At 41.4% G+C, this 27,197-nt stretch overlaps 2 protein-coding genes, 5 non-coding genes and 1 pseudogene across 7 annotated transcripts in view; 2 read left to right on the top strand and 6 right to left on the bottom strand.

Annotated features, from left to right (window-relative positions):
* Positions 1 to 27,197, bottom strand: part of LOC134326292 (zinc finger protein 850-like) — a 321,599-nt gene that overhangs the window by 95,303 nt on the left and 199,099 nt on the right. The window lies entirely within an intron of this gene.
* Positions 1 to 27,197, top strand: part of LOC134327051 (zinc finger protein 850-like) — a 77,533-nt pseudogene that overhangs the window by 6,556 nt on the left and 43,780 nt on the right.
* Positions 4,270 to 4,343, top strand: trnan-guu (transfer RNA asparagine (anticodon GUU)). The gene has a single exon. It is a non-coding gene; the product is annotated as a tRNA-Asn (tRNA).
* Positions 10,562 to 13,220, bottom strand: LOC134326017 (serine/threonine-protein kinase pim-3-like). The gene is made up of 8 exons (XM_063008208.1): positions 13,156 to 13,220; positions 12,693 to 13,068; positions 12,445 to 12,621; positions 11,680 to 11,837; positions 11,499 to 11,597; positions 11,263 to 11,343; positions 11,047 to 11,166; positions 10,562 to 10,964 (listed from the first exon to the last, which is right to left on the bottom strand). The coding sequence occupies exons 2-4, from the start codon at positions 13,027 to 13,029 to the stop codon at positions 11,743 to 11,745; spliced, it is 609 nt and encodes a 202-aa protein (XP_062864278.1). The 5' UTR covers positions 13,030 to 13,068; positions 13,156 to 13,220; the 3' UTR covers positions 10,562 to 10,964; positions 11,047 to 11,166; positions 11,263 to 11,343; positions 11,499 to 11,597; positions 11,680 to 11,742.
* trnap-ugg (transfer RNA proline (anticodon UGG)) lies at positions 20,050 to 20,121 on the bottom strand. Its single transcript has one exon. It is a non-coding gene; the product is annotated as a tRNA-Pro (tRNA).
* On the bottom strand, positions 20,867 to 20,938 carry trnaq-cug (transfer RNA glutamine (anticodon CUG)). The gene has a single exon. It is a non-coding gene; the product is annotated as a tRNA-Gln (tRNA).
* On the bottom strand, positions 23,147 to 23,218 carry trnaq-cug (transfer RNA glutamine (anticodon CUG)). Its single transcript has one exon. It is a non-coding gene; the product is annotated as a tRNA-Gln (tRNA).
* Positions 26,765 to 26,838, bottom strand: trnan-guu (transfer RNA asparagine (anticodon GUU)). The gene has a single exon. It is a non-coding gene; the product is annotated as a tRNA-Asn (tRNA).

The following is a 27,197-nucleotide window of genomic DNA, read 5'->3' as shown; positions in this document are numbered from 1 at the left end:
ATGTGTAGTCCCACAGAATAGTGGAAATAAATAACTGAAAAACATCCAGTAAACAACAGTCCTACAAGCACAAATATCCACCTGATAAGTCACCGGAGACCGGCTGTCCATAGACATCAAATGAAGATAGTCGCCCAACGTGGGGCTTGAACCCATGATCCTGAGATTAAGAGTCTCATGCTCTACCGACTGAGCTAGCCGGGATTAAGCAGTATGTCACAACAGACAGCTCATCGGTCAGACCATCAGAGAGATGTATGTTTAATTCACTAACATCACGGTCAGATTAGGAACTAATTCACAGTTTACAAACAAACAAAATTCAGAATAAGCAACAGAAACAGACTTAGGCTGCGTCCGAAATCGCATACTTACTGAGTACGTACTAGATTGGAGGAAATATGCACCGCTCTGCCGACAAAGAAGTACGTACTTTCAGTACAGAAGTGTGGAGTATGCACACAACACAACACCCGTACGTACTACGTCCGCCATCTTACCAACGTAAAGTGACCATAGTTACAGACTGCATGCTCATTTCGAGCTCCACTCGCCAAAATTTTGGGTATCTATCATCTTTATTTGCACCACTTACTGATTAATCTATAGTCATGTATCCCGACTCCACACTGAGACGGCAGAAATCACAGAAGAGAACTAAGAAAGTTATTGATTTTTTTTACCTCAGAGATAATGTAAGTACTGCCAACCTCTTTAGCAACAGTATACTACATTACTGTGATTAAATTAATATAATGAAAATAAATGACAAAATGATAGATCTGACACATTAATAATTACAGTAAAATAATTTTTCAAAAATCGTCTGTGCACAACATTGTGCACAAAATGAGTAGGGCTGTCAGAGGGCTCGTCAGGAGGATCATCACCCTACCAACTGGTGATTAACTAGAGTGTGTAGGAGCTGGGTTTGCCCACTTGGCCGGATCCGAATGTTTTAGAGTGGCAGTTGGTGCTACTGATGGGTGCCACATTCAAATAAAACCCCCATCTGCCAACGCACAGTGCTACTTTTTGTACTGTGAGATATTTTTGTTGGTTACCCTGGGTAGGTTCATGATGCAAGGGTACTAAAGAACAGCCCTGTGTATAAAGAGGGCTTATACCCACCTGCAGGACGATACATTCTTGGGGATGGGGGTTATCCCTGTATTAATACACACTATCGAGAGCCTGTGCAGAACCCTGTACAGGCTCGTTTTAACAGCAAACTGTCCAAGGCCAGGAATGTGGTGGAAAGCGCTTTTGGAATGATGAAGACAAGATGGCGTTCCATTTTCTTTAAAGCCCTTGAGGTGAGCCCTGTCTTCGCCCCGGAGGTTGTTGCATGCTGTGCGGTGCTCCACAACCTCTGTATCGCTCATGGAGACATCATTGAGCCAGAATTAACAGAGGTGCATGTTGACCAACCAGAGCCTGTAATTAATGACATTACATCAGGTGAAGATGCAAGAAAGCATCTGGCTGCAGCTGTCTCAGCACCACAGCACAGCACCCAGCTCTTTATGAGCATGACTATGTTTAGAAAAATGTTTTGTTAATAGGTTCATGTTGTTTGTTTTTACGTTTTGTTCTACAGTTCTTGATTGTCTCTTGACATTAACAGTTTATGCATTATTTAAAAGTAAAACTTGAATATTTTTTTAATTACAATTTCCAATTTTTACACTTTTTCTATTTTTAATTAAGGTTAAATTAAAAAGAAAATCCTTTATTTCCATTATTTGCCAACACATTTTCTTTCTCACAACATACAATAATAATAAACAATAAACTTTTCCTCTCTCTCTCTTGCCTCCCTATCTCTCTTTTCCTCCCTCATTCTTGCTTCCTGGTCTCTCTCTCTCGCATCTCTCGCTCTCGCTTTTCCTCTCTCTGGTGCGCCTCTTGCTCTCTCTTCTCCTCTCGTTCTATTCTTTCCCTTTCTCTTCATTCCTCCCTCTCCTCAGCCTCTCTCCATCTTCTCTCCTCATTCTCTGCTGCTTCTATCTCCCTCTCATTTTCCCTTTCTTCCATCTCCCTCAGATACGCAACTAAATCTTTCTCCACTCATCTCTTTTTGGCTGGGGTTTCCATGCTTCTCGAGGATGGTGAAGCTTCAGCAGCATCCTGGCCAGATGAGGAAATAAGGGTCGGTGGGCTAATTGATGGTCTCCCACCTATTGCTTCATCCATATCCGCATACCATTTCCAGGATGCTGCTGTTGCTTCACCACCCTCTGTACTTACCCCAGTAGGTGGACACTTAAGTTCCTACAAGATTCATAAACACAGTACAAGGACCTTAACTTGTATTACAAATCTTTTCTGATATTTTTACTGAAGATCTTACCAACAAACGAAGCTTACTTTGTATTTTTGTTTGAGGTTCTCCCACTTCTTCTTCACATAAGTGGGAGTCACCTTCCCCTGCATTTGGTTCTCCAACACAAAGGCTCTACAATATAATGCACATAACAGTTATTAATGTATAGCATACACTGCTTCAAAAAAAGTTTAGTCATTAGAAGTTTTTAATGCTTTGAAAAAGTTTGCAAAACTTAAATACTAAAACGTGTCTTTATACCACCCTTTGTAATTATTATTATGCATATGATGTAACACAAATTTTGTTACGTCAAACAAACAGTGACTTACTCAAACCTTCGAACTGCTGCATTATGTTTTCCGGTGAAGAGAGCCTGGTTGGCCACTCTCCACTGGATAAGATTCATCAGACCCTGCAATATCAAACATTAGTTTTAAAAGAGATTTCTAATGTGACTGTGTAGCCTCAACAACCCCAAAGCTAGATATATCTACCTTCCTAAAGATAGTTTAGGATAGCCCATCACTAGCATTACAGATAAAATTAAATGAACCTATAGATAGATCATTTATTACAGCAGCTCAATATATATTAATGCAAAGTATTATAGTAAGCAAGTATTAAAGTATGCAAGTATTCAAATTTGCAAGTATTAAAATACAAAAGTATTAAGTACACATGTAATGTTGCACAACACTATGTAGTTAAATACATTGAATAAAAAGTAGTATATCGCTTTTATTGTCTTACCGGAATGACAACGTTTGAAGCCCAGGGCAATAGGACCTCGTAGTTAGAGAAGACTCACTTGTTTGTTAGTTTAAGTCCAAAAGGGGGTGTGGCCCGTAAGGGCATCGAACCCACGACCTTGGCATTATTAGCACCACGCTCTAACCAACTGAGCTAACCGGCCGACATTCAAGGTCAGGGCATATACCCACATACCCGATTCTACACTGACAGCCCTTCAGTTATGGACCTGCTGAACGATGGAGAGCTTTACTGTTGTTGAGCAGAACAGATCTTCATGTGAGATGACTGAGGTTCATGTATTTTTCTTTTAAGAATAAATAAAAGCTGATGCTTTTAACCTCATACTTTCCTAATACTTTTATTCTACATGGTCTACATTTCTTTTAGTCTTCTGCCATGTGCAGTGCAAGAATTTACTAAATTACAGTTTCTCAGTGAAAAAAAAGCAATTCTCTTTTTATTTATTTATTTATTAATTTTTGCCATTAACAAAGTTGATTGTAAGCATTTATAAAGGTCATGCCACATTCATTAGGTGAAATGAAGCCAGAATTAAAGATGGCAGAAGAACAGGGTGGTATTCTTACTTTCAGTGGTCAAATTACTCAGGTTAGAAAGTCCTGACATGCAGCACATGCTCACCTGACTCTCTCTCAAACATGCTAACTTCAATCATTAAAGTTGGCGTGGCCTGTACGGGGATCGAACCCACGACCGTGGCGTTATTAGCACTACGCTCTAACCAACTGAGCTAACCGTCCAGTTAATCTGTTCACTCTTTAGATCTTTGTACATAATTCTACACTAACTCCATGGCAGCACAAAAACCATTTGAGATTCTGCACAGAAATTAGCAGCTCCTAACTGAGTTTGTTTGTTATTGCACCAGAAATGCAGCAGTTTCATGTTATTTTAATGATCCGAGATCTCAGGCCTACTTCAGACATCACTGTCTAGTCATTTCTTATGTTCAGACTTTCTTAATACACATCTAAGAGGTTTTGTGGGTTCTTATATGTGTGAACTATCTAAACTATACTGTATTGTGGTACATTCATTCAGCCTACATCAGTTTAGACCCGCCCACTTAACCACCAGTTTGCCTCCACAGTGAGCCTGTATACAAAGAGATTAGATTTTTTGTGTGTACCGTCCAATGAAACAGCTGTGCTGTTAGCTGTGCACGTGTCTCTGTGGCGCAATCGGTTAGCGCGTTCGGCTGTTAACCGAAAGGTTGGTGGTTCGAGCCCACCCAGGGACGAGTGTCTTTTATTGCACAACCATGTCTGATGATCAGACAAACCTCAGTGTATATTATCTGGAAACAGATGCTCTTCATATAGAAATATGCTTTACATTTGCTTGATGGTAATAACTCCTAGTGAAGTCTTAATGAACAATTAAAACATCAATTCACTTTTTAGTTCAATTGGGGAAAAATATTAACAGTAGCTGAACTTCCTAAAACCCAGAATCTACACGAACAAATCCTACATTCATTCCACAAAGTTCACAATTTAATGAGTGAAAACTTGATGTTTTGAGCCCCTCTGGTGTGCAGGCTGGTACTGTGTATCAGCACTACTTACTGTGTGCAGGACCTGAGTCGTATCTGCTCCAGTCACTGGTTGGTGGCATTAAGCTCAGTCAAGAACTTTAAGAAATATATAGTTTAGATAGCTCACACATAGAAGAACCTACAAAACCTCTTAGATGTGTTTCTATCTAAAGAAAGAATTAATAAACTGGCCGGTTAGCTCATTTGGTTAGAGTGTGGTGCTAATAACGCCAAGGTTGCGGGTTCGATCCCTGTACGAGCCACACCCACTTTTGGACTTAAACTAACAAACAAGTGATCCTTCTCTAACTAGCAGGTCCTATTGACCTGGGCTTCAAACGTGTGAGATCTTTTTACTGTCCCTCTCATTCAAGTCAGAAACATGCCATTATTTCAATTAGCCAAACTTAATGACCCTTCTGTAAATGGTTTAATTTGCACACTGCTGCTACTGGCTTGTTTTTCTTTTCTACAATGTAAGTTCAGACCTTCAGGTTCATGTTATTTGAGATCTCTACATAGATTTCTTCCTCATGTGCAGAAAGAAGCAGTTCAGTTTGAGAAGCTCACAGCGGGAGAGCGAGTGAGTCTGCGCGTTCAAATGAATCAAATGAGTCGATTCTTTAATCCGGTTCTTTAAGTCATAAGACAAGAATAGACTCGAAAGAGTCGATTCACTAAGTTGATAGTACTCAGCAATGAGCCGTTAGAAGCTGAAGGAGTCGATTCTTTTTGATGAAGTCAACATTTTATATGTTATACAAACTACTTAAAAGAGTCAAAAATACGCCAGATCACCTAAATATTATCTACATAACACATACAGCAAAAACATGTGAATGTGGAAGCATGTGTGTGTATTGTGTATGTGTGTGTGTGTGTTTATGAATATTAACAGAATAGATACATATGTTAGACATGTATAGATACATGAAGTGATGTAGACACACATATTAACTCCTTAGCAATAATAATGATACACTATGTGACAAAATTATCTGGACACCTTACCATGAGCTTGTTGGATCTCATTTCAAAAACAAACAGTATTAAAATCAAGTGACTTCTGTGTGATCATTAGTGAATTGTGATCTGCTGAACAGGTGCACAAACATCAAATCATCTGCTTCAGAGTGAGAAGGAGGGACGGGCCAACTGCATCCTGAACTTAGTGCAATTTTCCAACAGTGGAACGTTTTGTAGTGATTTTGATACTTGGGTGGCAATATTTAACTAAAATTACTTTTATTTAGTGTTTAAAACTTCTAAATGTCCTCAGTTTTGTCAATTGATTTCAGTCAATTATATTAGTCACATAAGTTTAAATCACTTGAGATGTAAAAGTAAAGTCTGAAGTTGTGTATTTTTGCTTTATTTACTCAGCAAATGGAGAATCATTACGTTTAGTTTTTGTGGTGTCAGGGTTTCATGGTGTAATGGTTAGCACTCTGGGCTCTGAGTCCAGTGATCTGAGTTCAAATCTCAGTGGGACCTTACTGCTTTTATTTGGGGTCCGGTGTGAGGTCCAAGATTGAGAAACATTAGCAGTTTCAGGATGGTAGCATTCAGCGCATGTGCAGTACAACAGAGCATCGCAATTGCTTGTGCTAGTTTAGAGTCACCTTAAATCACATGTTAATTTCCATCCATTCATCCAGCCTGAATATCATAATAGCACTAGTAGTGTTATAGTGTTCCACATGTAACTGCTCCATCCCAAAATATAATCGCAAATCATTGATTACAGCGCCATCTAACAGCCAACTTGCTCTTAAATGACTAATTATTCACTTTTTGGCTTTATTTACTCAGCAAATGACAAGTTTCACTTGGGAGACGGTGTGAGTTTCAAGGTTTAGAAACTTTAGCAGTTGTGGGGTGTACACCCAGTGTTGCCAACTCCTCAGTAAGGAAAGTAGCTATTGGCTGTCCTAAAAGTCGCTAGAAGTCGCTAAATGACGTCATTGCCTAATTTGCATATGATGCATTTGCATGTAATTGACGCTGTAGAAGAGGAATAACATCGTGGTAAGAGAAATTACCCCCCTTTTTCTTACATTTTGTACCAAAATACACCCCTCACCTACTCCCTTTCCCGTCTCCTACAAACCCCCTAAATCCTGTCTCGTCATATTGAAATGAACCCTCCTGTTTGATCCTTTCATATTACCCCCACTCCCTGAATCCTACACACACACCCAATCCTGTCTACCCACACCTAATTGTGTTATAAAGCCCAAAGCCCTTTTGTTCACACTTATCCTTGTCTCCTGTATTACCCACAATAAAACCAACACCCCTCCAGTACCCCCCTCCCTGATCGCCCCTCTTTATCTTCCTTGTGAACCCTCCCCTCATTTCTAATGTATATAAAGTCTCCCTAGATTTTGCCTAGTCAGATTTTTCTGTCGGTCTCACAAGCTGTGCCCATACGTCTGTATGTGTCAATAAACTACTCCTGAAGACCCGGAAGTCTCCTGGCTCCTGAATTTTGCACATGAATTTCTAACAGTGGGAAAGACAAAAAGTGGGTAAAAAAAACACCCTAAATATGTTTAGAACTACAAATGAACATTCTTCTGTTAATTTGTGGTTTGTTTTTGTTTTTTAAGAAAATACTGAGCTACTCTGGGCAGGGTTGCCAGATTGCGACAGTAATTTTCAGCCAAAATGCATGAAAAAACGCCCAAAACACAGGATAAGCAGATGGTGTTTAGCATTTCACAAATAATAAACCAGTTAAACCATCATGACCTACAAATTAATATCTTAAAATGTACAGATCAGTAATTACACATTATAAAGGAACAATTTTTTTTACTTGCATGTCTTTAATGTAGCCTGCCAAGTTTGTAAAATGCATTATTTGTTAGGACACACAACCCTTTGCATGTAAATAAAAATATACTTGCAAGCAATGAAAGTTCAACCTCTCGTACATATGAGACTTGCTTACCTTCATATTCAACTCAAATCACTTGTCTAACATATGAATCACTGTATTGATGGGCGTGGCAACAGTGTCTTGGACTGGAAAGAATAACCTGTCAATCAAACTTTTGACAACGGGTTGGATGTGGTGGGAGAAGGTAGGGAGAAGGGAGACCTATTTATATTCCACCTGCTTTAGCAATACCTTTTTTTATTTATATTTTAAGCTGCCAAAATAATTACAAACCAGCCCAAATTTTGTCCACCTGCCAAAGTGTGTTTTTCCCTGCCAATTTCCAACAAAATCCGCTCATTTTGGTTGAAACCCGCCCAATCTGGCAACACTGACTGTGATCCTGACCGCCTGTGCTTGAGGACAGTAACTGCAGAACAATGTGTGTTTTCACGTTCGAGTCTCCAAAAGTCTCCAATAACACCAGAAAAAGTCGCTAGATTTGTCGCTAGTCGCTTTTTTGAAAAAAAGTCGCTGGAGGGGTCTGAAAAGTCGCTAAATATAGCGACAAAGTCGCTAAGTTGGCAACACTATGTAGACCACGATTACTTGTGCTAGTTGTGTCGACCAAGCAGATCACCATTCAGGAAGGTATATCAGTGCCAAAATACGAGCCAGTTTGTTCAGTAAAACTTTATAAGCCAACAGCAGCGAGTAAACTTAAGTCACCTTAGATTACATGTTAACTTCCATCTATTCATCCAGCTTAAATACCATAAACACTACGTACAAAACATGTGGAGCTATTCTTACTACAGTAAAACACACTGAACTGACTTTTAAAGTGAAGTTCAAAATGTTGTACAGAGATCGTTCCCATCTAGTGGTGCTAGATAAATTACAGCTTGTTGCTTGGGTACAGATTTGTGACATTATTATTGAATTGTTGTTGTTGTGTTTGTTGTTATTTTTTGAAACTGTAAAGTTTTTATTTATTTATTTTAGTTTCAATACAACGTGACACCGGCAAGATAAAGAAAGCAAAAATAAAGTGTCCCAAGTGTTTTTGTAACATGTTGTAGACCTGCAATGGCGTTTACCTGCAATGGTTTTTGGTATACAGGACAGAAAAGGCAAAATGCAGGTGAAAATGTGTTATTTGGCAACCAGCACTGTGTAAATATTGGACAGAACACATGATGGGTTATTTTAACTTGTTGGGTTGTGCAGTTTAACCACTGTGCTGGATTAAATACATGTAAGAAAATACAGCATTAAAGCATAATCTCAATAAAATAGGCTACAGTTTAACACTATAATACAATACAATACAGTGACAGTACATCTGTGTCTGTTTCTGTTACTTATTCTGAATTGTGTTTGTTTGTAAACTGTGAATTAGTTCTTAATCTGGTCGTGATGTTAGTGAATTAAACCTACACCTCTCTGATGGTCTGATCGATGAGCTGTCCATTCTGACCTGCTGCTTAAGCCCGGCTAGCTCAGACGGTAGAGCATGAGACTCTTAATCTCAGGGTCGTGGGTTCGAGCACCACATTGGGTGAGTATCTTCATTTAACATCTACGGAAACCAAAAGGACGTTCTTCCACTTTGTACAGCCGGTCTCCAGTGACTTATCAGGTGGATGTTTGTGCTTGTAGGACTGTTGTTTACTGGATGTTTTCAGTTACTTATTTCCACTATTCTGTGGGACTACACATTGTTGTGTCTCATATCCGATGATCAACAGGCAGGTTGTGCAATAAAAGGCACTCGTGCCTGGATGGGCTCGAACCACCAACCTCTCGTTTAACAGCTGAATGCGCTAACCGATTGCGCCACAGAGACACGTGCACTGCACTCTCACTGGACGGTACACACAGGTCACATGACTTGCTAACTTTTACAGCAGGGCAGTTAAGTTTGGCTAATTGAAATAATGGCATGTTTCTGACCTGAATGAGAGGGGCATTAAAAAGATCTCACACTTGTCAGAGACAACGTTTGAAGCTCAGGTCAATAGGACCTGCTAGTTAGAGAAGGTTCACTTGTTTGTAAGTTTAAGTCCAAAAGTGGGTGTGGAACCCATGACCTTGGCGTTATTAGCGCCACGCTCTAATCATCTGAGCTAACCAGCCAGCTCAGCTATTTTCTGTAGATCTTACATAATTCTACACTAAACTTTAATTCAATTTAATTTTTTAGCAGGAGAAATAACTCAAAGCATGAACAAATTGAGACGTGTCCTGAGGCAGCTGAGGTAAACCGTACAGACTTCTCTATACTACCTGATTACAGTTTTACCTCACTCACTTTTAATTACTTCATTTTCTTTATTCTTTCACACTATTGTAAATTGTTCCACACTAACACACCATGTCAGTGTCACTGCAGTGCTGAGAATGATCCACCACCTAAATAATACTTGCTTTGTTTTTCAATGTGACCATTGACCAGGTGGACTACAGTCAGTAATTGTAGAACTAAATAGACTACACTGATCATTCATAACAATAAAACCACCTCCTTGTTTCTACACTCACTGTCCACTGTGTAGTGTTAACTGAACAGAGATCTGAACACAGTCGTGTAGTGTGAACTTGGTATTAGTGGTTAAGGTACTGGGCTAGCAATCAAAAGGTTGCAGGTTCAAGCCACACCATTGGTGGATTGTCTCTGTTGGGTCCCTGAGTGAGGCCCTTAACTCTCAATTACTAGAACTGGGGTAAGTGTAAGTATAAAATAGGAGCAGTAAATTGGTTCCTTTGCCATGTAGAGCCTCTTTTCCTCAAATATCTGGACACCTTTACTTCCTCTGTATTGTGTCCACATTCCAGTTCCCAGTTTGTTCCCACATCTCACAACTCAGATTCCCTCAAAATAAAGAGCAGCATGGAAAGCAACTGTAACTTCAATCTTCTATAAACCTTCCACTCTTATTCTGCCTCTGTCCCAACTTTTTATAGCAATCAGTGAAATAATTGGAAATCTTTTCTTTTAGAGAATAAAGACACCAGAGAATGAATGAATCACAGTTCCTTCTTTTTTTATTAAATTTTTACAGAACATCAGCTTTTTACACATCTGGATCTGGTCCACAAAGTCATACGGGCGTTGTCTATCAGAAATCCAATACACGCTTCCACATCGGTGGTATCTTCACACGTCTCCCATGTCTTGGGTCCTGACGCACCTCCACAGGTATACAAACTGTGAACACACATGAAAAACACGTCAACCACCAGACCTGCATCCCTGACAGTTAAATAAAGGTTCTAATCAGGGTTGGCCTTTAGATATCCTCTGTTTCCAGCCTTTCATGAAACCGTCGGAGGCTCCGCCATAAAAGCGTCTCCAGTGCAGCAGCCAGGGCTTCAGGTTTTGCGTACAAAGACTCGTCCAGAGTGAAGATTTCATCCAGGAAGCTCAGCATCTCAGTCTGAGAGAGAGAAAAAGAATAAATAACAGATTACTAGCAGACAGTTTTTTTCGAGATCATTTGTGGTGTAAAGAACACACACCTGAAGATGGAATAAATAACGCTCCGTGTACTGCCGTTCAGTCCTTCTGGGCGTAACACACGAATAGATGAGAGCAATCAGCCGGTCCAGAAAGAGCCTTCGTCTCTGGTACAGCGTCAACTAAACAATGTAAGAAAAGCCTCATGGGTGTGTTTGACTACACTTGTAGTGCAGAACAGATTAATTCTAGACTCTATAGAGCACAGACTCTCTTACTGAAATAATTTGATGCATCCTCGCTCTTCCCAGAAGCAGCACCAGCTCAAAGACGATGTCCATAAAGTTGACATGTTGGATCTGTGAGTAGAAGAAAAGTAGATTGTCTATTAGAATGGTAGGAATGTGGTTCTGACTGATGGCGTAGTCGCTATGGGTAACCGCATGGGTGGCATCCGGCAGTCGACACATATAGTAGTAAATATAGTGCCAGGTTCAGACTGAGTCAAACTCACCCCGATCTGTGTCAGCTCCACTTCGGCCCACATCCGATTAGTCCGATTCTCCAGCATCTGTATCAGCCAGTCGTACCTTCGCTGGAAGACTCGCAGATCCTAGGAGAGAAACGCCCAAGACGTTATTAAATCATTCGTACATCGCTTGAATTATTTGATACGTGTTTTTCTGTCATGTTACCCTCTTTTTTGCAGCCGCCAGTACGAGTGTAAAGATCTACACCGTCTGGACCTAGTCTTCAGGCTACTCATGGAACCACCCGTGCAGGAGGATCTGCCCGAGGGTGAGGCGCTTGCTGGGCTTCTTCTTGAGGCATTGTTCGATCAGATGGCAGCAGGCTGGCGAGTGCGACAATGCAGATTCAAATTATACGGTGTTTAGATCTGAAGAAGATACACTGATCAGGCATAACATTATGACCACCTTCCTGATAATGTGGCCTCCATGGACTTGTTTGTCCAGCACATCTCACGGACGCTCGGTTGAATCGAGATCTGGAGAATCCATGGAAGGGTGGATGTGGTCCTCAAATGCTTAGGTAGGAGCTACGTGTCAGAGTGACCCAACCCAAAGTTTCCCAGCAGAATGTTGGCAGAACTTCTTCCCATAGTGCATCCTGGTGCCATGTGTTCCCCCAGGTGAGCGACGTGGACAGGGGTCACCATGGGCATCCTGACTGGTCTGCTGCTACCTTTGAGCTACAGGAGCTCTTCTGCCGGATTGGGGGCCACAGATGCATCAGCGAGCCTTGGCTGCCCATGACCCTGTCACTGGTTTACCACTCTACCCTCCCTGGACCACCCCACAAGAGCTGCAGATTTGGAGATGCTCTGACCCAGTCATCTATCCATCACGATTCACTCCTTGAGTCACTTCACCTGTCAGTGGTCATAATGTTATGCCTGGTCAGCGTATGTGCAGGTCTTAATGTATATATTTCCTTACCATGAGACACACCAGATTTGAACACTAGATGCCCTTTGGTGATCTCCTTCTTAGACCGAAATGGCAGGCATCCACAAACCAAGAAAAACAGCAGTACGCCCAGACTCCAGACTGTCGCAGGGCAGCCATAGTACTTCTTCTTGGTTATCCACTCGGGTGGCGAGTATACCCACGTGCCTACATGAACAAAGAAGACAAACTCGTACCCAAAGTCCAAACCAAAGTACCCAAAGTTGGTGCACAGTTACCTGAATACGTGTAGTACGGAGTATCCTTCAACAGGTCGCCGCATCCGAAGTCTATCAGCTTCACCTCCAGCGTCTCTGTGTTCAGAAGGATGTTCTGGAGCTTAATGTCCCTGTGCAGGACCCCGCGGTCGCGGCAGTGGAGCACCGCCAGGACAACCCGCCGCATGACGTGCCGGGCGAATGGCATCCTCAGCCTGCCCTTCTCGAGCATCAGCTGGTAGAGGTCTACGCAGGGGACAGGGCGCTCCAGAATCAGGACGCAGCGCTCGGGCGTGTCGAACCACTCCAGGAGCTTCAGCACGTACGGGCTGATGGGTGGCCTGGACACCATGCGCATCAGGGCCACCTCGACGGGGAGCAACTCTGTCTCGCCGGGCTGATGGTAGAAGAGACAAGGTCAAATGATTTAATGTGTATCCAGTCTATACGGTATTTACTTCATCTGAAAGGTAAAGTCACTTACAATCCTGGTAAATCTGAGGTGCTCATCCTTCACCACGTATTTGATGGCAACCTAAACACACAAGTAAATGATCATTAGTAGATTTTTAATACAAGGGTTGGGAGAGACTTGATAAGGTCCTGGTAGGTCTCCACGGGTGTCTGGAGCCGTGCTGACTGCACTTGCTCGAGGCGCTCCACAGGGTTCAAGTCTGGGAAGCCAGATCACAAAACAAGACCTTCTTCAGGAGTAACTCGGACCGCCGACACGTGGACTCCACGAGACATCCGAAGGCATCCTGTGGTATCCGGTATCACCAGGGACTCAGACCTTCTTAGTGTGCATCCCGGGTTTGTCTCAATAATGTCCCGGTAGGTTGTAGGGAGGATCCTGGGGAGGATCCATAGATTGGGAACAAAGGGAATTCAGGGGGCCAGGGTGTTACTCGGAAGTCTCCGTGAACCTATAAGGTCCTGGAAGGTCATCACAGGTATCTGGAGCCATAGGAGGACCCAGGGGAGGATCAACACAACAAACTGACACTCACCTGGTTCCCGTCCACCTTACGGACGCCTTCGTAGACCGAACCGCAGCCTCCCTTTCCCAGCAGCTCTCCGACGGTGTATCGGCTCTCAAAGCTGTCCGGGTTCGTGTCGGTCGTCTTCTCCTCTTCACGTCCTCCATCGGCGGTTTCTCCTTTAGCGGTTTCTCCTTCACCGGGTTCTCTTTCAGTGGGTTCTCCTTCAGCGGGTTGTCCTTTAGCAGTTTCTTCTTTAGCGGGGTCTCCTTCCGTGGGTTCTCCTTTAGCAGTTTCTTCTTTAGCGGGTTCTCCTTCAGTGGGTTCTCCTTTAGCAGTTTCTTCTTTAGTGGGGTCTCCTTCAGTGGGTTCTCCTTTAGCAGTTTCTTCTTTAGCGGGGTCTCCTTCAGTGGGTTCTCCTTTAGTGGTTTCTCCTTTATCAGTTTCTCCTTTACCGGGGTCTCCTTCAGTGGGTTCTTCTTCAGCATCTTTAACCCAAGTATCACCAATGATGCTTCATGTGTCATGTGGACCAAAAATAAGGGTCCAAATAAAGGTTCGGCGTACTCACCCTTGTTATTGGGAGCATCACAGACGATTTCTCTAGAACTGATCCCACCTACGAACCCCAAGGGTTAAATATATAGTCACTAGAGTTCAATAGTGTGGGACTCGAATGTGGTGGTGTTAAGGTTACCTGGAGCTTCAGAAGACGCCCGCGGTTCCTGTGAGTCCTCCAACTGAATCTCCCTGTCCAATAACGTCTCACTGGAGCCTGATTTCGAATCGTCCTCGTACCCCTTCTGATTCAGACACATTAAACTGGTGTTACAGAGACGAGAACCGAACCCCTCCCCTCCCGGAGTATAGTGGTGATGATAATTCACCTCGCTCTCGACTGTTCCTTCTTCTCTCTCAGTCAGGTTCTGAATGGCGCTGATCCACGCCCGTCTACCTGCCTCACAGTCGGCCTGGAACGTACAGCTCCTGTACACACACGGTGATTGATACAGATTATATAGGATGCAGACAGATAGACAGATTGAGTAGATAGATAAACAGATAGATAGACAGACATTCAGACAGACAGATGGATAGACACATAAATAAATAGTATGTCTATTGATCTGTCTATTGATCATCTATCTGTCTGTCTATCAGTTATCTATTTATCTATAATCTATCTTTTTGTCTATCTGTCTATCTAGCATCTATCTGTCTGTCTGCTTATTGATCATCTGTCTGTATGTCTATTGATCATCTATCTTGCAGTCTGTCTATCTATTTTTCTTTCAATCATCCTGTCTATCAATTGTCTGTCTATTGATTATCTATTCATCTATAATCTGTCTTCTTGTCTATCTGTCTATCTAGCATCTGTCTGTCTGTTTATTGATAATCTGTATGTCTGTCTATTGATCATCTATCTTTCTGTCTGACTATCCATTTGTCTGTCTAATATTTGTTTGTCTATCCATATGTCTATCTAGCATGTCTGTCTGCTTCGTGATCATCTGTCTATCTGTCTATTGATCATCTATCTGTCTGTCTATCAATAATCTTGTCTATCTATCTATTGTCTGTCTATTGATCATCTATCTGCCTGTCTGTCTTTCTATCTGTCTGTCTGACTATCTATTTGTCTAATATGTGTGTCTGTCTACTGATCATCTATCTGTCTGTCTATCTGTCCGTCTGCCTATCTATCTGTCTATTGACCATGTCTGTCTGTCTATTGATCATCTGTCTGTCTGTCTGTCTGTCTATCTCTGATGATTATAGATCTGGACTTACCTTGTGGGCGTGACCACCCGGAAGCAGAAGCGCCGCCCGGCGTCCTTGCAGCTCTGGACCGAACAGAGCTGCAGGTCTTCCGCCAGCACCGTGAAGTCACGCTGGGGGAATAGAACATAAAACCTTCTTATTTATACAGTCGATGATATAAACGCCGGTGAAATCATCCCAGACTTAAACACAACAGGGGCGATTAGGGGCGCATCCCGGCACAGAAGTCGACCTCTGCTGTGATGCACCTCAATTATGAGGGGCGTAAGACTGCGGTGCATTATGGGTATTTCACAGAGTCCAGGAGAGAGCTGATTTAGATCATGTAAAGTCATGTGACCTACCTTAAACCTCTTCTTGTATAGAAGCTGATCGTTTTGTATGATGAACCACCGCCTGCAGAGATCAAACACATCATATATATATATATATAATATTGAGTGTATATATATATATAACATTGTGTATACATAATATTGATAATTATTCCTTATATATATATATATAGAATTCCTAATAGATACATAAGCATCAGTGTACAGACCTGTTCCAGGTTTTAAACACACTCCTGGTCCTCTTAAACAGAAACCCCTCCATCAGGAGTGCTTCCTGGGCCCCTGTGCCACCCCCGTGACCCGGGTCGCCCCCGGAGGACACCCGGGGAGGCGCCCCGCAACACAGCACACGCAGAAACCTCTGTCTCAGAGAAGCAGCCATCGTAAATGAGGAGAAAATCTAAATGCTGCTCCTGAAGAGCACAGGTCCACATTGTGATGTCACAGCGTTCCGAGGGAGCAGAGTGAATTTACCTTTACCATATATGGGCATGACTGGATTCATGTCACTGCACATATACTGACTTGATTTCCACTGTGGGACGGCTTCTGGAGGGTCCTGGGTTCGATTACCGGGTGAAGTTTGCATGTTCTCCCCATGTTCTGGGGATAATGGGGTACCCTAGGTATAAGTGTGTGTGTGACACACCCTGGTACTGACACACCTCATACCATGACACCCCCATACCATGACACACCCTCGTATTGACACACCCCCATACCATGACACACCCTGGTACTGACACACCCCCATACGATGACACACCCTGGTACTGGTACTGACACACACCCATACCATGACACACCCTCGTATTGACACACCCCCATACCATGACACACCCTGGTACTGACACACCCCCATTCCATAACACACCCTGGAACTGACACACCCCCATACCATGATACACCCTGGTACTGACACACCCCCATACCATGACACACCCTCGTATTGACACACCCCCATACCATGACACACCCTCGTATTGACACACCACCATACCATGACACACCCTGGGACTGGCACACCCCCATACCATGACACACCCTGGTACTGACACACCCCCATACCATGATACACCCTGGTACTGACACACCCCCATACCATGACACACCCTGGTACTGGTACTGACACACCCCATACCATGACACACCCTGGTACTGTTACTGACAAACCCCCATACCATGACACACCCTGGTACTGGTACTGACACACCCCCATACCATGACACACCCTGGTACTGGTACTGACACACCCCATACCATGACACACCCTGGTACTGGTACTGACACACCCTCATACCATGACACACCCTGGTACTGTTACTGACACACCCCCATACCATGACACACCCTGGTACTGGTACTGACACACCCCATACCATGACACACCCTGGTACTGGTACTGACACACCCCCATACCATGACACACCCTGGTACTTGTACTGACACACCCCATACCATGACACACCCTGGTACTGGTACTGACACACCCCATACCATGACACACCCTGGTACTGGTACTGACACACCCCATACCATGACACACCCTGGTACTGACATACCCCATACCATGACACACCCTGGTACTGACACACCCCATACCATGACACACCCTGGTACTTGTACTGACACACCCCATTCCATGACACACCCTGGTACTGGTACTGACACACCCCATACCATGACACACCCTAGTACTGGTACACCCCAATACTTTTAACTTTTAATAGTGAGCGCAACATTAGAAAATTTTAGAACCTCATCACTTTCATGCACGTATCTTTCTTTTACAGATTGAGTGTTTTGGTTTGTGTGGAGGTACGACTGGTTTCGATTCCCGGGTGAAGTTTGCATGTTCTCCCCATGTCCTGGGGATAATGGGGTACCCTAGGTATAAGTGTGTGTGTGACACACCCTGGTACTGACACACCTCATACCATGACACACCCTGGTACTGGTGCTGACACACCCCATACCATGACACTCCCTGGTACTGACACACCCCCATACCATGACACACCCTGGTACTGACACACCCCCATACCATGATACACCCTGGTACTGACACACCCCCATACCATGATACACCCTGGTACTGACACACCCCCATACCATGACACACCCTGGTACTGTTACTGACACACCCCATACCATGACACACCCTGGTACTGGTACTGACACACCCCCATTCCATGACACACCCTGGTACTTGTACTGACACACCCCATACCATGACACACCCTGGTACTGGTACTGACACACCCCATACCATGACACACCCTGGTACTGGTACTGACACACCCCATACCATGACACACCCTGGTACTGGTACTGACACACCCCATACCATGACACACCCTGGTACTGGTACTGACACACCCCATACCATGATACACCCTGGTACTGACATACCCCATACCATGACACACCCTGGTACTGGTACTGACACACCCCATACCATGACACACCCTGGTACTTGTACTGACACACCCCATTCCATGACACACCCTGGTACTGGTACTGACACACCCCATACCATGACACACCCTGGTACTGACACACCCCCGTACCATGACACACCCTGGTACTTGTACTGACACACCCCATTCCATGACACACCCTGGTACTGGTACTGACACACCCCATACCATGACACACCCTAGTACTGGTACACCCCAATACTTTTTTATTTTTAATAGTGAGCGCAACATTAGACAATTTTAGAACCTCATCACTTTCATGCACGTATCTTTCTTTTACAGATTGAGTGTTTTGGTTAGTGTGGAGGTACGACTGGAAAGGTTTTTTTAAATTAATATTTAAACTGAATTCATTCATTAAGTCTCCTCTACTACAGCCGAGACGAACTTGAGACCAACAGTAAAGCTCTCCATCGTTTCTGTGTGGCAGGTCCTTAACTAAAGGGCTGTCAGTGTAGAATCGGGTATGTGGGTATATGCCCTGCCCTTGTGCATAGGCCAGTTAGCTCAGTTGGTTAGAGTGTGGTGCTAATAACACCAAGGTCGCAGGTTCGGTCCCTGTACTGGCCACACCCACCTTTGTATTTAAACTAACAAACAAGTGAGCCTTCTCTAACTAGCAGGTCCTATTGACCTGGGATCTTTTTACTGCCCCTTTCATTCAGGTCAGACACATGTGATTATTTTAATTTGCCAAACTTAAATGCCCTGCTGTAAAAGTTAGCAAGTCATGTGACTTGTGTGTACCATCCAATGAAATGTCTCTTTTTGTGTGTCTCTGTGGCGCAATCGGTTAGCACGTTTGGCTGTTTTCCTGAAAAGGTTGGTGGTTCGAGCCAACCCAAAGACGAGTGTCTTTTATTGCACAACCTGCCTGTTGATCAAACGGATATGAGACACAACAACGTGTAGTCCCACAGAATAGTGGAAATAAGTAACTGAAAACATCCAGTAAACAACAGTCCTGCAAGCACAAATATCCACCTGATAAGATTGGGACACTTTATTTTTACTTTTTTTTTATCTTGTCGTTGTCACGTTGTATTGAAACTAAAATAAATAATTAAAAACTTAAAATTTAAAAGCAAGTGTTTAGGTTCATTCATCATCTTAAATATTACAAACTAATCAGGCTCGTCAGATTTCAGACATTGTTCACGTAAACAAAAATCTCAAGTGGAAGCACAAGGTGATTCATTTTTAACATGAACAGTTAAAAAATAACAACAAACACAACAATAACAACAATTTAATAATAATGTCACAAATCTGTACCCAAGTAACAAGCTGTAATTTATCTAGCACCACTAGATGGGAACGATCTCTGTACAACATTTTGAACTTCACTTTAAAAGTCAGTTCAGTGTGTTTTACTGTAGTAAGAATAGCTCCACATGTTTTGTACGTAGTGTTTATGGTATTTAAGCTGGATGGATAGATGAAAGTTAACATGTAATCTAAGGTGACTCTTAAGTTTATTCGCTGCTGTTGGCTTATAAAGTTTTACTGAACAAACTGGCTCGTATTTTGGCACTGATATACCGTCCTGAATGGTGATCTGCTTGGTTGACACAACTAGCACAAGTAATCGCGGTCTACACCCCACAAGTGCTCTGTTGTACTTGCACATGCGCTGAACGCTACCATCCTGAAACTGCTAACGTTTCTAAACCTTTAGGTAGATGGCGCTGTAAACAATGATTTGCCCTTTGGTGTTACAATTTGGCATAGAGCAGTCATATGTGGAACACTATTCTCTACTCAGCATTGATAACAGTGTTTTTACCTAAATAAAATCAGGTTCCACCGAGATTTAAACTCCGATCACTGGATTCCAAGTCCAGAGTGCTAACCATTACACCATGGAACCACAAAGTGAGGTCTTACTTAAGCCCAAAAGTTAATAATTAGTCATGTAAGAGCAAGTTGGCTGTTAGATGGCGCTGTAAACAATGATTAGCGATTATATTTTGGGATGGAGCAGTCACATGTGGAACACTATAACACTACTAGTGCTATTATGATATTCAAGCTGGATGAATGGATGGAAATTAACATGTCATTTAAGGTGACTCTAAACTAGCACAAGCAATTGTGATGCTCTGTTGTACTGCACATGTGCTGAATGCTACTATCCTGAAACTGCTACTGTTTCTCAATCTTGGACCTCACACCGGACCCCAAATAAAAGCAGTAAGGTCCCACCGAGATTTGAACTCAGATCACTGGATTCAGAGTCCAGACTGCTAACCTTTACACCATGGAACCCTAACACCACAGATACTAAACGTAATGATTCACCATTTGCTAAGTAAATACAGCAAAAATACACAACTTCAGACTTTACATGTGATTGACATAATTGACTGAAATCAATTAAAAAAACTGAGGTAATTAAGAAGTTTTAAACACTAAATAAAAGTAATTGTAGTTAAACATTGCCACCCAAGTATCAAAATCACAACAAAACGTTCCACTGTTGGAAAACTGCACTAAGGTCAGGACGCAGTTGGCCGGTAGATGATGACTTGCTGCTTTGTGTTCGTTCTAATTTCATATGTGGAACACTATTCTCTACTCAGCATTGATAACAGTGTTTTTACCTAAACCAAGGCAGGTTCCACCGAGATTTGAACTCAGATCACTGGATTCAGAGTCCAGAGTGCTAACCATTACACCATGGAACCACAGAAGACATGGTTTTTTTTTAAAGAATTGAGCACAAAGGTTAATAATTACACCAATAACTCCACATGTTTTTATGTAGTGTTTATGGAATTTAAGCTGGATGAATAGATGAAAGTTAACATGTTAGATATCCCAAGTTGCAAAAACTCATTTCAGGGAAAAAAAAAAGCTAAAAACCTCTCGCACACAGCAAAGGATATGGGTAATAACAACATTTTTTGAAGCTGCTAACTGACCTGTGTACTACAATAAATTTAGACCGTGTAGAATAAAAGTATTAGGAATGTATGAGGTTAAAAGCATCAGCTTTTATTTATTCTTAAAAGAAAAATACATGAACCTCAGTCATCTCACACAAAGATCTGTTCTGCTCAACAACAGTAAAGCTCTCCATCGTTTCTGTGTGGCAGCTCCATAACTGAAGGGCTGTCAGTGTAGAATCGGGTATGTGGGTATATGCCCTGTCTTTGCACATCGGCCGGTTAGCTCAGTTGTTTAGAGCGTGGAGCTAATAACGCCAAGGTCGTTGTTTCAACTCCTGTATGAGCCAAACCCACTTTAGGACTTAAGCTAACAAACAAGTGATCCTTCTCTAACTAACAGGTCCTATTGACCTGGGCTTCAAACGTTGTCTCTGACAAGTGTGAGATATTTTTAATGCTGCTCTCATTCAGGTCAGAAACATGCCATTATTTCAATCTGCCAAACTTAATTGCCCTTCTGTAAAAGTTAGCAAGTCATGTGACCCGTGTGTACCGTCCAATAAAACAACTGTAACTCTGTCTCTGTGACGCAATTGCAGCATGTCAGAACAGACAGCTCATCGGTCAGACCATCAGAGAGATGTAGGTTTAATTCACTAACATCACGACCAGATTAAGAACTAATTCACAGTTTACAAACAAACACAATTCAGAATAAGTAACAGAAACAGACACAGACTTACTGTCGCTGTATTGTATTGTATTAAAGTGTTAAATTGTAGCGTATTTTAATGAGATTATGCTTTAATGCTGTATTTTCTTACATTTATTTAATCCAGCACAATGGTTAAACTGCACAACCCAACAAGTTAAAATAACCCATCATGTGTTCTGTCTAATATTTACACAGTGCTGGTTGCCAAATAACACATTTTCACCTGCATTCGGCCTTTTCTTTCCCGTATACCAAAACAGTCGCCATTGCAGGTCTACAACATGTTACAAAAACACTTGGGACACTTTATTTTTGCTTTCTTTATCTTGCCGGTGTCACGTTGTATTGAAACTAAAATAAATAAATAAAAACTTAAAATTTCAGACATTGTTCACGTAAACAAAAATCTCAAGTGGAAGCACAAGATTCATTTATTTATAGACGGTGCTGTTTATGGTTTTACATTTAAAAACATGAACAGTTAAAAAATAACAACGAACACAACAACCACAATGTAATAATAATGACCCAAGCAACAAGCTGTAATTTATCTAGCACCACTAGATGGGAACGATCTCTGTACAACATTTTGAACTTCACTTTAAAAGTCAGTTCAGTGTGTTATACTGTAGTAAGAATAGCTCCACATGTTTTGTATGTAGTGTTTATGGTATTTACTGTAAGCTGGATGGATAGATGGAAGTTAACATGTAATCTAAGGTGACTCTTGAGTTTATTCGCTGCTGTTGGCTTATAAAGTTTTACTGAACAAACTGGCTCGTATTTTGGCACTGATATACCTTCCTGAATGGTGATCTGTTTGGTCGACACAACTAGCACAAGTAATCGTGGTCTACACCCCACAAGCGCTCTGCTGTACTTGCACATGCGCTGAACGCTACCATCCTGAAACTGCTAAAGTTTCTAAACCTTGGAACTCACACCGGCTCCCAAATGAAACTTGCCATTTGCTGAGTAAATAAAGCCAAAAAGTTAATAATTAGTCATTTAAGAGCAAGTTGGCTGTTAGATGGCGCTGTAAACAATGATTTGTGATTATATTTTGGGATGGAGCAGTCACATGTGGAACACTATATCACTACTAGTGGTATTATGATATTCAAGCTGGATGAATGGATGGAAATTAACATGTCATTTTAGGTGACTCTAAACTAGCACAAGCAATTGTGATGCTCTGTTGTACTGCACATGCGCTGAATGCTACTATCCTGAAACTGCTAATGTTTCTCAATCTTGGACCTCACACCGGGCCCCAAATAAAAGCAGTAAGGTCCCACCGAGATTTGAACTCAGATCACTGGATTCAGAGTCCAGAGTGCTAACCATTACACCATGGAACCCTGACACCACAAAAACTAAACGTAATGATTCGCCATTTGCTGAGTAAATAATGCAAAAATATTCAACTTCAGACTTTACTTTTACATCTCAAGTGATTTAAACTTACGTGATTGATATAATTGACTGAAATCAATTGACAAAACTGAGGTAATTTAGAAGTTTTAAACACTAAATAAAAGTAATTTTAGTTAAACATTGCCACCCAAGTATCAAAATCACAACAAAACGTTCCACTGTTGGAAAATTGCACTAAGTTCAGGATGCAGTTGGCCCGTCCCTCCTTGTCGCTCTGAAGCAGATGATTTGATGTTTGTGCACCTGTTCAGCAGATCACAAGTCACTAATGATCACACAGAAGTCACTTGATTTTAATACTGTTTGTTTTTGAAATGAGATCCAACAAGCTCATGGTAAGGTGTCCAAATAATTTTGGCCACATAGTGTATCATTATTATTGCTGAGGAGTTATGTGTGTCTACATCACTTCACGTATCTACACTGTAAAACATTTCAGCGTCAATAAGTTATGTGAACTCATTACTTCTTTTCAACTCCAATTGTCATGACAAGTTTTGGATATTGAACTCAGGTTAATACGTTTTCAGAAAATCTAACGTAAAATAATCAGTTGTCTTGACTACTTGTGAGTTTTTCTATGTTGTCAATGTTCATTTAACTTAAGTCTGTAAGTTATCAGTTAAAAAAAGAAAAGGGGAAAGAGTGGGCGATTCCTATAGGTGGGCACCATTTTTGAGTTAGACAGAACAATAATATTTTTTGAAATGTTTAAACCATGGGAGCATGGGGCTAACCAATATTTTTCACAGACGGAAAGCCATTAATATTAAGACTGATAAAAAACAAGAATAACACACGTTATGCGATAGTGGACTACTTTCAGCGGCAGAGGGATACACCTGACTCTGGACTACAGTTTGAGACAAATTGAGTGCGGATTGATACACCGAGTGGAGTTTGGCAAGTTGGAGCGTTTACTACTGAAAGCGTCAATGGCGGGAAGCAGGTGAGTTTATCAAAGTTTAAAACCTGTGTGATAAAAAGTGAAATTGTGTACGCCGATCATTGAATGTGACAGAACTGACGGATTTACTTGTTTCGATATGTTTGCCGAGGCCATGAACGCTTAACATTAGGTTAACGGTTAGCTACTACACCACTTGGGTCCATGGCAGATGTTTTGTTTTGTGCTGTAATGCGTTTAACGGAACGTTAACTGTGGCGAACTAAACTTTGGTTTGCCTTTGAACGAAACGTCTGCATGCGTGCTCAGGTAAGCTAATAGTGGTAAAGATTATGTTAACTAGCTAGCTAATTCGTTAGCCATCCACTTTCAAAGGTAAATAACGACTTATTTTGTGCGTTATTACACTGTGTTGATCTGCTGTGTTAAATAATTTGTATTTTCTTTTTAAAGTTGTAATTGAGTTAAATTGACCTGTGTAGGGATGAATGAAGAGTACTAAATATCTCCCTATCCAGATAATAATTTTATTCACATACATTTTTGAGAACACAATTCAGCAGTCTTGTTTTTTCTCTCTGCAGAGTTCTGAAGGCCCCTCTTATGAAGTGGAAATGGCCAAGGAAGAATACTACAGCACTACAAAGAGCAGATTTATTCCTAAACAACATTTATGGAACCTGTTTGCAATAAATGTGTTCAAAAGTGGCATTGTTTTTATTTTGGGTACACATTGCCTTTTTAAAAGATGTACCAAGAGCCAAGGTGAAAACTTATGAAATATTTGTTGTTTAAATAAATGTTATTTAAAAACAAAAGTTGTAAGTTCATTCATTGTAAAGTTTAAAGAAACTGGGAAACATTTCTTAGTCAAGTCTAGAAATGACAAACATAAGCACTGTTAACTTTAGACAATAAGTTATGTGAATATAGCTGAAGTTTTATTAACCTAAAAGTGTGTGTTAAAATAGTGAGGAATTGTATGTTTATTTGACTAGATAGCTCATTTTCTGAAATGAATAAAATAAACATAGTAAGTTATTTTGACTCGGTGCATCAAGTTGAAACAATGAATAATCATTAGTTAAAAAACGTTTTAACTTAACTTCTTGAGTTGTTACAACGGTTTTCATCAAGTTGAGTTTACTCAGCTTTTTAAGGCAGCAGGTGAACTTAAGTTTCTGAGTTTAACCAACGTGAAATGTTTTACAGTGTATGCATGTCTAACATACGTATCAATTCTGTTAATATTCATAAACATGCACACACACAATACACACACATACACAATACACACACATGATTCCACATTCACTCGTTTTTGCTGTATGTGTTATGTAGATAATATTTAGGTGATTTGATGTATTTTTGACATTTTATTATTATTTAAGTAAAGCTTTTTACAAGTTTAGAGGTTTTGTGTTTTGCTTCACTGTATGTATGGTGCATCATTAAACTGTTATACATTATTTATTCTATTTTGTATTAGATGAGATGGTTTGTCTCTGTATTGACCTGCGATTAATTTTTAAATGACAGCTAACGATAGTGATCCGACTCTTTTAAGTATTTTGTATAACATATAAAATGTTGACTTCATCAAAAAGAATCGACTCCTTCAGCTTCTAACGGCTCATTACTGAGTACTATCAACTTAGTGAATCGACTCAAACTAAACTGCGTCTTTATGCACATGAGGAAGAAATCTATGTAGAGATCTCAAATAAAATGAACTTGAAGGTATGAACTTACATTGTAGAAAAGAAGAACAAGCCAGTAGCAGCAGTGAGCACATTAAACCATTTACAGAAGGGCAATTAAGTTTGGCAAAGTGAAATAATGGCATGTTTCTGACCTGAATGAGAGGGGCATTAAAAAGATCTCACACTTGTCAGAGACAACGTTTGAAGTCCAGGTTAATAGGACCTGCTAGTTAGAAAAGGATCACTTGTTTGTTAGTTTATGTCCAAAAGTGGGTGTGGTTCATACGGGGATCAAACCCATGACCTTGGCATTATTAGCACCACACTCTAACCAACTGAGCTAATCAGCCAGTTCAACAGAGCTCTTTAGATCTTTGTATGTACATAAATCTACACTGACCCATTTAAGCAGCTAAAACAGACTTTCTTAATACACATCTAAGAGGTTTTGTGGATTCTTATATGTGTGAACTATCTAAACTATATATTTCTTAAAGTTCTTGACTGAGCTAAATGCCGCCAACCAGTGACTGGAGCAGATACGACTCAGGTCCTGCACACAGTAAGTAGTGCTGATACACAGTACCAGTCTGCACACCAGAGGGGCTCCAAACCTCAATTTCACTCATTGAATCATGTTTGTGAACTTTGTGGAATGATTGTAGGATTTGTACGTGTTGAGCTACTGTTAATATTTTTCCCCAATTGAACTAAACCTGAATTGATGTTTTAACTGTTCATTAAGACTTCACTAAGAGTTATTGCCATGAAGCATATGTAAAGCATATTTCTATATGAGATAATATACACTAAGGTTTAATCGTCTGATCATCAGACATAGTTGTGCAATAAAAGACACTCGTCCCTGGGTGGGCTCGAACCACCAACCTTTTGGTTAACAGCCGAACGCGCTAACCGATTGCGCCACAGAGACACATGCACAGCTGTCAGGGTCACATGACTTGCTTAAGTCAGGCTAATAAACAGTATAATACTGTAACAGGCATGGTGGCTAACACCATAGAGTTACATTTGGTCAGTTCCCATAGTCTCCCTTAGGGGGCAATAGAGAGGGAATTACCCATGTTTTCTTTTGTGAAAAGAAGTAGACACAGCATTTTCCTGATGGAAGCAAAAGCGGTTTGCTACTTGGTGTGCTGCTTTGCATTTTTTATCTTTTTGAAGATTTAAAGACTCCTTTCTTAGGAAACTTTGATGTTTTATGCCTAGATGTAAGTACAGTAATCCCTCCTCGATCGCGGGGGTTGCGTTCCAGAACCCTCCGCGAAAGGT

Source organism: Trichomycterus rosablanca, chromosome 14 (genome assembly GCF_030014385.1).
Source record: "Trichomycterus rosablanca isolate fTriRos1 chromosome 14, fTriRos1.hap1, whole genome shotgun sequence".
Classification (NCBI taxonomy): domain Eukaryota; kingdom Metazoa; phylum Chordata; class Actinopteri; order Siluriformes; family Trichomycteridae; genus Trichomycterus; species Trichomycterus rosablanca.
Note: the sequence above shows the minus strand (reverse complement) of the source record. Positions and strands in the feature narration are given on the sequence as shown.